Source organism: Trachemys scripta, chromosome 3 (assembly GCF_013100865.1).
Source record: "Trachemys scripta elegans isolate TJP31775 chromosome 3, CAS_Tse_1.0, whole genome shotgun sequence".
Taxonomy (NCBI): Eukaryota; Metazoa; Chordata; order Testudines; family Emydidae; genus Trachemys; species Trachemys scripta.
Genome location: NC_048300.1, coordinates 200,334,531 through 200,347,103, shown reverse-complemented (window position 1 = coordinate 200,347,103; position 12,573 = coordinate 200,334,531). Strand labels below are relative to the sequence as shown.

At 45.1% G+C, this 12,573-nt stretch overlaps 1 protein-coding gene across 6 annotated transcripts in view; it reads right to left on the bottom strand.

Annotated features, from left to right (window-relative positions):
• Positions 1 to 770: 770 nt before the first annotated feature.
• The window catches only part of DTNB (dystrobrevin beta), a 294,840-nt gene continuing 283,037 nt past the window's right edge, over positions 771 to 12,573 (bottom strand). For all 6 annotated transcript variants that reach the window (XM_034766839.1, XM_034766840.1, XM_034766841.1 and 3 more), the window contains 2 exons: positions 3,623 to 3,658; positions 771 to 1,266 (listed from right to left, as the gene is read on the bottom strand). In XM_034766839.1, the coding sequence (XP_034622730.1) occupies positions 3,654 to 3,658 (5 nt within the window). In that variant the 3' untranslated portion in view covers positions 771 to 1,266; positions 3,623 to 3,653. The remainder of the gene's footprint in view (positions 1,267 to 3,622; positions 3,659 to 12,573) is intronic.

The following is a 12,573-nucleotide window of genomic DNA, read 5'->3' as shown; positions in this document are numbered from 1 at the left end:
GCTAAAGCTAACACACTGAACCAGGTTATCCTCACTTTTCTTTCCTTCTTGACAGCTCATTCACAATATTTATATTTGACTAAACCTGTGGCCACCATGCATGTTTATTTTCTCTCCCCCAAAGAGTTATAGGCACCTAACGAGCACTTTCCTCCAAGAACCAACCTTGCATCTCGGATGAGACAGGGAGAAAAGCTGAGGGGTGGTTTCAGGGTTTATCACTCCGTTCCATTCATCGCCCTTGATAAATATTTATAGATGCATTAGGGCACTCAGCTCTTCTGCTAAAAATAACATTCCTAAGCACCAAGAAAAAATAAAATAAAATAAAATAAAATCACTAGTGATTGGAACTGATTACAATGTTTTCTATGTAGCTACAAAACTAGAGAGTCTAGCAAGGATCTAGGTAGTGGTGAGTTTCAAACCTCCGACTATACAACTTTGTTATTTCTCCTTAAATTTAAATAAAAATATACTTGCTTCTTGCAAATGAATGTGCAGGCACTAATCTGAACCTAGCAGTGGTCATCCCTGAATTCCCCTGCTTGCCAAGAACCATTCAAGTAATTTTTAACAGAGTCTAAAAGAAAAATACACAGAGTTGGGAATCCCCAGGAGGCATCTCATCCAAGTTTTATGGTCCTAATTACAGCCATTCCCCCCTCCTTGCTCTGCATTCCTCTACTCTTGGCATGCCCTGTCATTTACTCTCAGAATGACATGCAGTATCAAACACTATGGCAACCAAACATTAATAGACAGAGTGGTATTTTTAGAAAGTGTGTGTTTTTAAAGGATCTGTACTCAGAGTTCCCTTTGTATTACACACAGGAAAACTCAAATGGTTTAAAATCCATTTTACATGCACATCCAAAGTCAACGGTCATGAGTGAAACCACCAGCGCATGATGAGATGACACTGCTCAGGTAGGAAATCAGAAGAGATCAGTGCACTTTACAAGAGAACAGTTTTCTTTTGAAACCTCCCATAAAAACGCTTTGTTGAATTTTTGATGGGGCATTGTCCGATTAGCATTGGCAAACACCTATGAAGATAGTACATGCAATAGTCTCAGAGGAAAATGCCCAGAGGGAAAGCCCTTCAGTCAGTTAAAAGAAAGCTCCTTTCCCTTCCCTTACAGCAGGTGGTTGGTTGTGATCTTTCACAGTTGCACAATGGTGTATGTATCGGCTGAAACATGCCTCTTCCAAAGGATGTGGAGACTTCGTTAGAACATGAGCTCGCTTCATAACCCTCTGTGCCTGTGCCATTGGAAACACACACGACAGTTAGCGAGAAACACTTTCCATATGGAGAGCATAGTTCAAACTTGTGCATATGTTGTAAGGAAATGACAGTTACTTACCAGTAACTGGAGTTCTGCACATTCGCACTCATGGGATCAGGGCTTCTATACTGTGAGCTTCCAGAATCTTTTGGCAAGCAGTGTCTGTTGGGGCCGCTCACCCCCACCCCTGGAAGTGGGTCCAACCACTCTTCAGTTCCCTCCTAGTACCAGAATTCCTGCTCTAGGACTCTGATGAACTGGGGAAACTGGAGTGGGGAGTGTGAATTCTCCAGTCAACGGTGCCAGGTCCTCAGTACCACACTAGGTCAGAGTCAACATGTGCTGGATCCTTGGCACTGGACTTAGCTGACCAGGACAGATCCAGAGACCTGCCATCTATGCCAGTCAGACAGCCCGTGTGGAGAGCATCTCTCCAAAGTCACTGCTGGACTTACAGCAAGCAGCCTTAGACAACAGCCCTAAGAGCAGTCCCTGTCAGCAAGGGGGCGAGGCAGCTCTCCAGACTCTGAAGGGCCTGAGGTTGCCCGTTGCATGAACCTTCCTCCTCTGTTTTACGCAAAGCCTGACTAACTGCCAATCTAACTGCAAACAGAAACAGCCCCCAAGAGGCAGAAAGAAGAAAAAACAACAAGGGAATCGTCGAGGACACTGGGTGGGATTGGAGCCCACTGCACCTTGTGTGGCCAGACAGAATGGAACTGGACTGACACCCTCAGGAGCCTTCGCAAGGGGCGGGGAACAGCGACAACTCCGCTCACCAGAAGATTCCAGAAGCTCATGGCATAAGTACTTTGATCGCACACATGGGAATGTGCAGAGGCCACTTGAAGGAGAACAACTAGATTTTAAAGGCGACTTGTAAGTTATTCTTCTTTAAAAAGGGCTTGGGTCCTTTTTTGAGCCATCATGAGGGACACAGAAGACCTGGAAGGGGGCTGGTTGGTATGTTTTTATTTGTTTTTTAATTTAGCAATGCCAGGAATGTCAGCTCTGGTCCTTCCCAGGTTTGCTGGAAGACCTGTTGGGGGCTGCAAAGGATTGTTAGCATTCAACTTTACATGGATGGTTGAAGGTGCTGAATCTTTAACAGAGATGTTCTTCTCTCCAAAATGGTAGCCAATCATTGTAAGTAATTAGGCATTAACAAAAACAAACAAAGTGTTTTTAACCAGTCTGGTTAACAATCCCCTCCCCTCTCCACTTTCAGTCTTGTGATAACATGTCACTGACTCTCCAGTTACCAGACACATTCCGAGGCTAAACGGGAGCTGAATTTCTAATGTAAAAACAACCCTCCCCCTCCCCAGAATCCTCCGCCACTTTCAGGCTGCCTTTATCCATACAAAAAACAAACAACCCCCCCAAAATGCATAAGCCCCATTTCTTTCCCTTTGCAAGTCACCTTAGATGACAATGTTGGTTTTGCAGTGTGGAGTGAGAAACTTGTTTCACACAGCCCACTTAACAGCTGTTAATGCGTCAGGCCCACTATGTACATGGGCTGAGTTTGAACTGCTAACTTAGAAGACAAAGTCTGTGTATCTCCCACCCACTTCTCAGAGCTATAGTCCTCTGACCTGGTGTGGCCCAGAAACAGAAACCTGGAAATGAAAGACTGCACGTTCCATTCCCAGTCCCTGAGCTAACCACTTCTGGATTATGATTTGTGCTCCCCAAGTGGTGTTTCTCCCCTCTCCTGACTGAACGTGGTGAAAGATCACCTTTAGTGGGTATGCCAAACATCATGTGACCGGATCAGCACAGAAACCTGAGCCAATGCCTCCTACAGGCTTTTCACATGGGGGGAAGATAAAGATTTTATTCCTGTTTTTCAGGGGCATTATTAACACAGGGTCCAGTCTTTACTGTTACTGTTATCGCATCCTTCCCCACCACCTGTGGTGTCCTTTTATAAGATAGATTGTGAGCTCGCTGGGTTAGGAACTGTATTTTTACTGCATGTTTGTACAGGTAACTAGAGCAATGGGTCCTGTTGCCTGACCTAAGCCTCTAAGTGCTACCACAGCACAAACAGTAGGAGAATAATGATACTAAACCTGCTCTCACTGAGGTTTATAGAAGTTTTCCCACTAATTTAAATGGAATCATGATTGGGTCTTTAGAATGAAAACCTGACACTTTACAGAGGATGTGCAGTAACAGATCAATGGGGAATATTCTCCATTTTGTACATGAATATAAATAAGGAAAAGGACAATGATGTCAGGTTATGAGTGAGTCAGTCATATCCATTACAGCAGCAGGAATGGAGCAGGGTCTTTGGGAAGAAGAAAGATCCCCATACTTACTTGAATTACTGTGCAGTCTGGGTTCTTCCATCTAACCTGTAACACATGGGGGGAAAAATTTATAAGGCAGGTAACGGATTGCAACAAAATGAAAAAAAAAAACAGCCAATGTTGCTCTGATAGGGCACCTCTCATCCCAGGAATGCAAACAACTTTACAAACAATGAATGACAATGAACGAAGACTCACAAACTCCTGTGGGGCATGGAAGGTAAAGAACAGTGACTTACCTTATAGTAACTGTCTTTCTTCAAGATGCACTGTCTACATGGATTCCACTGTAGTCGCGCCCCATGCACAAGAGATCACATTGTTTTGGCTGGGAGTGTCCATTGGGGCCATACCTGCACCCTAGATGTCCTCATCCCCCGACCTGAGAGCATAAAGGGAAGAGCAGTCCCAAGAGGCGCTCAGTTACCTCGCCAATACAGAATCCCAGAGGAATAGGACTCCATAGTAGCGGGGAAGGAGGGTAGGTTGTGGAATCTGTGTGAACACCACATCTTGGAGAACCAGTTATCAAAGGTAAGTAACCATTCTTTCGCATGATTGTAGACATGGATTCTACTTTTGGTGACTAACAAACAGTTATAAATCCATGGTACTCCCACATCTTGAATACTGCATGCAGACGTGGTCGCCCCATCTCAAAAAAGATATACTGGGATTGGAAAAGGTTCAGAAAAGGACAACAAAAATGATAAGTGGTATGAAATGGCTTCCATATGAGGAGCAATTAATAAGTCTGGGACTTTTCATCTTGGAAAAGAGACGACTAAGGGTGGATACGATAGAAGTCTATAAAATCATGACTGCTGTGGAGAAAGTGAATAAGGAAGTGTTATTTACTCCTTCTCATAGAACTAGGGGTCACCAAATGAAATTAATAGGCAGCAGGTTTAAAACAAACAAAATAAGTGTTTTTTTTCACACAGTTAATCTGTGGAACTCCTTGCCAGAGGATGTTGTGAAGGCCAAGACTATAACAGGGTTAAAAAAAGAACCAGATACATTCATGGAGGATAGGTCCATCAATGGCTATTAGCCAGGATGGGCAGGGATGATGTCCCTAGCCTCTGTTGACCAGAAGCTGGGAATGAGAGACAGGGGATGGGTCACTTGATGATTCCCTGTTCTGTTCATTCCCTCTGGGGCACTTGGCATTTGCCACTGTCGGAAGACTGGATACTGGGCTAGATGAACCTTTGATCTGACCCAGTATGGTCGTTTTTATGTTCTTGTGTACTGTTTGCTTGGAGGTGGGTAATAGGAGTCCTACTTAACCAGTGACTTCAGGACAGCGCTCCTAGTGTGGACATCCAATTTGCAAGTCTCTACCAAAGAACAGCATCTTGGGAATGTAGAACTGAGATACATGTAGCTGCCCTATAGATTTCAGAAATAGGGACATTCTTCAAACAGGCAACAGAGGCTGCCTGAGCTCTAGGGGAATGAGCTCCAACGTGAGGAGGTTGCTCTAACTTGGCTAACTCGTAACATGTTCTTATACATGTGGAGACCTATTTAGAGAATTTCTGAGAGGATACTGCCTTATATCCTATCTGCAAAGGCCACGAAGTGGCAAAGTCTAGGTGTGCTCCTAAATGACTTCATCTTGTTAAGTTAGTACAATTAGTACGATAATGCCCTTACTACTATTTCATGATGTTTAGCTTCCCCTGGAATTGAGTGAGTGCTGGGGAATAAAAATGGGATATGAATAAATTGGTTCGATGTGGTACTCCAAACTACCTCAGGCAGGAACATGGGATGAGGCCTGAGGGTGACCCTCTCCTTATGAAACATGATATAAGATGGACCCACCACAAGGTTCTCTCCCCCACCCTTCGAGCTGGTGTAAAAGCTATTTTAAAAGGTAGCCTTCATTGGTAAGTGGTGTAGGGAACAGTTTACTAAGGGCTCAAACAGGAGACATAAGAACGTAAGAATGGCCATATTGGGTCAGACCGAAGGTCCATCCAGCCCAGTAATCTTGTCTTTTGACGGTGGCTAATGCCGGGTGCTTCAGAGGGACCAATCATCCCTGCTAATACTATATTGAGGTCCCAAGAGAGGGTTCCGAAACTGTGAAAAAAACATGAAAAAGGCTTTAAGGAACCTTGCCACTGTAGGGTGGGAAAATATAGCGTGTCCCTGGATAGGAGGCTGATGTGCAGAGACTGCTGCTAGCTGTATCCTTAGGGTGCTGAGAGAAAGTCCAGATTGTTAGGGCTAGTAGATAGTCCAGTCATGCTGAAATGGGTGATGTCAAGGGAGACAGCTGATGCTGAGGTGCCCAGATAGAAACCTCCTCCGCTCAGCTTTCTGTCAGTCTGACTGAGGCTTTCCTGCTTTGGAGCAGAATGTTCTGAACATCAGCTAAAGAACTTCCTTTGGTAGAGGTCATCCAACCAGCATCTAAGCTTTCAGATGTCATGATGCTAGGTCTGCACGCAGACTCTGACTCTTGTTCTGTGAGACTACGTTGGGCACAGCAGGCATGGTGGATTGGAGTCTGCGTTGAGAGGTTCATCAGATCTGAGTACCAGAACAGCCTGCCCCATGGGGAGGCTATCATGATCCTAAAACCTGCATCCTGCCTCAGTTTCCTCAGGAACCTTGGTATCATTGGGACTGAGGGAAAGGCATACTTCAGTCCAACTGTTGAGGGAATGAAAGAAACATCTGACAGGGAGCCCAGACTGATTAATCAACTCATCGACCATTAGATCATCCAGTCTGATCTCCTACATATCACAGGCCATTACATTTCATCCAGTTACCGCTCTATGGAGCCCAATCATTTGTGCTGACTAACGCATATATTTCTGAAAGGTAACCAGTCTTGATCTGAGGAAATCAAGAGACGGAGAATCTACCATTTCCTTTGTAGTTTGTTCCAATGGTTAAATCACTTTCCCTGTTACAAATTTGTGCCTGATTTCTAATTTGAATTTGTCTGGTTTCAGCTTCCAGCAATGGCTTCTTGTTTATGCCTTTCTCTGCTAAATTAAAGATCTCTTTAGTACCTGGGATTTGCTCCCCAGGACGGTACTCAGACACTGTAATCAAGCTACTTCTCAATCTTCTTTATCAAAGCTAAACAGATTGAGCTATTGAAGTCTCTCACTTTCTCCAGCCCTCATTGCTGATAAAATGTACAGATGAGACAGAAATTGGTGGAGTGGTCATGAGGACATGGGCAGGGCAGTCCTACAGAGCAAACCAGATCACTTGGTAAGCTCCGCTAATTCAAACAAAATGCATTTTAAAACAGCCAAATGCAAAGTTATACACCTAGGAACAAGGAAATCACAGATTCATAGATTCCAAGGCCAGAAGGAACCATTGCATGGAGGAATTTCAAAGGGAATTGGCTCATGTCAGAAACTAAATTTAGTAATTTGGGTAAGGGGATAGCGGATCCTTTAGAAAAATATCCAGTCTTGATTTTAAAATTGCCAGTGATGGAGAATCCACCATGACCCTTGGCAATTGTTCCAATGGTTAATTAGTCTCATTGTTAAAAATTTACACTTTATTTCCAGTCTGAATTTATCTAGCTTCAACTTCCAGCCACTGGATCATGTTAGACCTTTCTCTGCTAGACTGAAAAGCCCATTAATAAATATTTGTTCCCCATGGAGATACTTACCCCAGACTGTAATCAAGTCACCTGTGATGGGGGATACAAATCCCATACTGGGCCCAAGGGGGTTAAAAAACAATAGTGGGCCCAGGTAGACCCCCCCCCCCAGCCTGCCGAGCATGTTCTGATTGGAGGAGCAGGTTAAAAGGGGCTCAGAAGCACAGGCAGAGGGTGTTGGGCAGGTTATAGGAGAGAGGACTCGTTCTCCAGGCAGCCAGACAAAAGGTTGTGCCTGAGAAGGGACCACAGAGGGGTCAGGCCCACAGGTGGAGCCCTCTCTAACCAACCCCTTTGAGAACCTGTCCCTTTGGATTTTGGTTGTTTGTGAGACTGACTGTTAGGACTACAGGGGCCCGCTCCAAACTGAAGGGACCCACTGGTGGGAAGTAGCCCAAGGAAGTGGACTTGGACTCACTGCAGGGAGGACCCTCTGGTGTTGCTTCCCGCTGGGGCCCATGGGAGAGGGAGGGCCTGGGTTCCCCTACCATGCCCCCTTAAGGGCTGAGGCCCAGATGCAGGTGGAAAGCCAAAGATCCCCTCCTTACAGTCAGGAACAGGTATCACCGCCAACCTGACCATAGGGGCAAGGGCCAGAAGTTGGGTGTGCTAGCCACTAGGATGGCTGGTCCTCTGAGCCCCCTATCGAACATGCTTAACCTTCTCTTTGTTGGCACAAACGCAGGCCATGCTTACAGAACTGGGGACTGTACCCTGGAAAGCAATGACTCTGAAAAGGATTTAGGAGCCACAGTGGACAAGCAACACAACATGAGCTCCAATGTGATGATATAAAAAGAAATGCTAATGCAATCCTCAGGGGAGTAGTATATGGTAGCAGCAGTGAGGTGATTTCCCCTCTCTTTATGGCGTTAGTGAGACCCATGCTGGAATACTCCATCCAGTTCTGGTGCCCACATTTTAAAAAGGAGGTTGAAAAATAGGAGAGTGCAAAAATGATCTGAGGGATGGAGAAAATGCCTTCCAGTGAGAGACTTAAAGAGCTCAATCTAATTAACTTCTCCAAAAGGAGACTGAGGTGACTTGATGACAGTGTATATGGATCTTCATTGGGAGAAAATATCGGGCATTAAAGGGCTCTTTAATCAAGTGGAGAAAGGCACACGAAGAACCAGTGGCCCTGTTTTATGTAGCCCAAGAGCCTGGGGTGGAATCTCAGCTCTCTGAGTGCCCCTGGAGAGAAACTATGGGAGGACTGAGGTTTAGCTACATCTTTCCTTTCGGTGTCAAGGAGGCTTGCATCAAGCAGTCCAGGAGGAACAATTCTAGGCAGACTTCTCTAGCTTTAGGAGTTTGTTTTGAGTAGGAGCAACATATGGACCACTGCTCAGGGGCATGTCCCTCCCCAAGACAAAACAGGCATTGGGAGTGCCTGTCTTTAAATGTCATTGAAGCTTCCGGTTTTGAACCCTTAAGGATTTTGGTTCTGGCATTCTATTAGAGACCCTCTGTGGGGGGTAGGGATGGAGGTGGTCCTGGCCTAAAACTAAATATCTAATTTTAAAATGTTTAGGGTTTTTTTGTGTCAATGGCCAAAAAGACTCAGAGTACTAACTAACTGTACTAAAGAATAACTATCACTCGGACACAGGCATGCGCTCATCAAATACTGCTAGCCAAACTCTCACCCACGGGTGCATGCACACTGTGATGGGGTGTCCACCCCACGCAGGACTGGAAGGGGCTAAGGTGGCCAGGTAAACCTATTAACTGCACCTGCAGGAACAGCCAGGGAACAGGGAATTGAGGGCAAGCAGGTTCAGCTGGGCAGGAACAGGCGTGGCCCGTTACCACCTCTGCAGTCATAGGAGAAAAAGGGGGTTAGAGGGTTACAGATTGCTGTAATAAGCCATAAATCCAGTCTCTATTCAGTCTATGATTTTTAGTGTCTAGCAGAGTAATGAATTTAAGTTGCCAGGCTCATCTTTTGAAAGTGTTGTGCAGGTTTCCTTTGACTGTGAAATCCTTAACAAACATCGCATCCGCCATAATCTCTCCACTGCTGAGAGGACAGCCATGCAGTCCCTGAAATCTAACCACTGGACAGTGATCAAAGCAGCAGACAAAGGGGGTTCCACCGTAGTTCTCAATCGTGGTCACTACATTAACAAGGCCAACCCACAGCTCTCCAACACAGCCTACTATGAAGAACTCAGAGAAGACCCCACACCACAATTTACCCAGGAACTTACGGATGTCATCAAATCCTTCCCCCAAATAACTCCAAGAGAAACTCTACAAACCCATCCCCCACAAACCCATCCAGGAACCTTCAACATGCTCCCAACATACACAAGCCAGGGAGTCCCGGCAGACCCATCGTATCTGGCCACGGCACTCTGACTGAAGAATATCAGGACTCATAGAAACCATCCTCAAACCACTCACCACACAAAGGGCCAGTTTCCTCCAGGACACAACTGACTTCCTCTACAAACTCTGCAACATTAACAGCCTCCCTCAGAACACAATCCTTACCACCATGGATGTCACTTCCCAATACACCAATGTTGCTCACAATGACGGCATAGCTGCCTGCCTCAAATATCTGCAAGACAGTGGACAACCCCTAAACCCCCTCTGACCTCACACTACTGGTGGTCATCTGCCACCCCACACTGGAGCCCAGACGCGGTATCATCAAACAACTACAACCCATACGCAACAGGGACCCCATCCTGAAAGAAAACTTTCCTGAACCCCCACTTCTGTCCTTTAAACAAGCCCCCAGCCCCTCCAAGCTCATCATCAGAAACAAACTCCCCACAGACCAGGACACCAATTCAAAGTGACACCAGACCCTGTCAGAACAACAGATGCAAAACCTGCAGATATATCTCCAGTTCTACAGTGATCAGCCCCCCACACTACATACCTTTCAAAATCCATGGATCCTACACATGCCTGTCACAACATGTGGTATACCTCATCCAGTGCACTAAATCCCTCAATAAGAACTATGTGGGTGAAACCAGACAATCACTCTGCTCTCAAATGAACTCACACGGGAAAACGATAAAAGACAAAACCACCCTATCCCCTGTGGGCAAACACTTTTCACAAAGTGATCACTCTATATTTGACCTCTCAGGCCTCATCCTCAAAGAAAACCTGCACAACACTCTCAAAAGACAAGCCTGGGAGCTTAAATTCATTACTCTGCTGGACACTAAAAATCATGGACAGAACAGAGACACTGGATAGATGGCCTATTACAACAATCTGTAACCCACCAACCCCCTCTTTTTCTTCTATGACTCTAGCTTGAACGGTTTCATGCAATAGGTGCTAATCACTTACGTTAAACAATCTGTTCCACCTTGCATTTTGCTGTGATGCTGGGAGCTCCTTCCCCAGACCGGAAGAAGAGCTCTGTGTGGCTCAAAAGCTTGTCTCTCTCACCAACAGAAGTTGGTCCAATAAAAGATATGACCTCATTGACCCTGTCTCTCTAATGGTAGCCCAGCTAGTTGTGAAGGACTGGGAATTATGTATTGGCAATCTCAATTCAAACATTAGCCAAGAGTTCACTGTGAACAGAAGGCATAGGTGGAAATGGTACCTAGAAGATACTACAGTAATTGGCATGCTAGAAATACATGCACTGATTAAGAAATATGAAAGAGTGTAGGGTAAATGATTACTGCTGGTTAGATTGAAATGCTGTGCACTCGAACAACTACTTCTTACTGTTCAGTGATGACTCATAAGAATCTTCAACCTCCCTCTCTTCCCCCTATTTTCCATGCAAGGTACATTACACATTTGGAAAAAGAGAGTGAACATCTGCTAAGCATCCAAAATATCTAATGAAGGAGGAAGATTCCAGGGATAAGAGCCTTGTATGATTTAAAGCCAACATGATATTACCTTCAAAAACTGTTGATTTCACTGAAATCAGACCTATTATTGCTAGTAAAAGAAAACCCAAAAGCCCAAACAAGCCTATCATTTCAACTAGTGATGGGTAAACCTCAGAGGAGTCAGAGAAGCCCCAAACATCTGGCTGCTCCCTAAAACCCCCACAATACCAACTGGCAAAGGGTTCGCTATTCTGTAACAGTAAAGCCTATCAGGCCTGACAAACTCACTACACCTGACACACTGCTTTCATAGTATTTACCCAAAAAGTGTCTTGTGAGGTATCAAACGAAAGCCAATAACAGTGCTTATAATATCACTGTGAAATGTATATACTGATACTATATAAGGAATCATCTGTGCGTGTGTATAAAAATTATGCTTTAAAGTCAGTAACAAGGCAGAGTGAACGAACTGGTTCTGCCAGATAAAAGCATGTCTCTTCGGCTATCCCTGTCTCTGAGGTAAATTAAGCATTGTAAGGACGACACAAAGGAAGCCCCATTTATATGTAAAGTCAACAGGAAAAGCAGGTTGATGAGGGATGCGAACTCAACAGGTGAGCACCCCAGAGTGTGAACCCCAGGCAGTTATCCTGACTCTGGGAACAAGGAGAATGGACTTTCGGAAATATAAGGAAAAGCTAAAGGACACCGTCATCCATTTCACTGAGGACACCCTTGGCAGAGGGGGATGGTACGGGAAGGAATGGATCCTGGATTCAATGAAAACTAGTACACTCTGCGGAGAGACTTTGAGGGTGAGAAACTGCGTTAGACAAGGGTTAAGTCTTAGGCCTGGTCTACACTAGCAAATTAGGTCTGTTTAACTAAGTTGGTCAGGGATGTGAAAAATCCACACCCCTGATTAGTGCAATTAAGTTGACCTGAGACCCCGTGCAGGGTTCTTCCGTCAATCTAGCTACTGCCTCTCAGGGAGGTGGATTACCTACGCCCATGGGAGAACCCTTCCCATTGGCATAGGCAGTGTCTACACGGAAATGCTACAGCAGTGCAGCGGTGCTGGTGCAGCGTGTTAAGGGGAGACAAGCCCTTAGTCTCTAGAATGAGTGTTACACTTCTGATGTGTTTCTAACCATTTCTGTTTCCATTATTCTTACGCAATACTAACTTGAATCTGTAACTCTCTGTTCTCTGTTGATAAATATATTTGTTTTTACTATACATAGATTACAGTGCTGTGTTGACATAAAGTGTGAAACCTGAATCATAACCTTCCAGCTGTGTATATCTCTTTGGGAGGCAGCTTACCTGGTAATTTCTGTGAGTGTCCAGTGATGGGGCTGGATGCTACAGGGGAATGCTCTTCAAAAGAGGTGCAGGGATTTGGGTACATCTAAGGTAGCCTGCAAAGCAAGATAGGCCTGACAGAGTCCTGAGGACAGTGTCTGAATGGTTGAAAG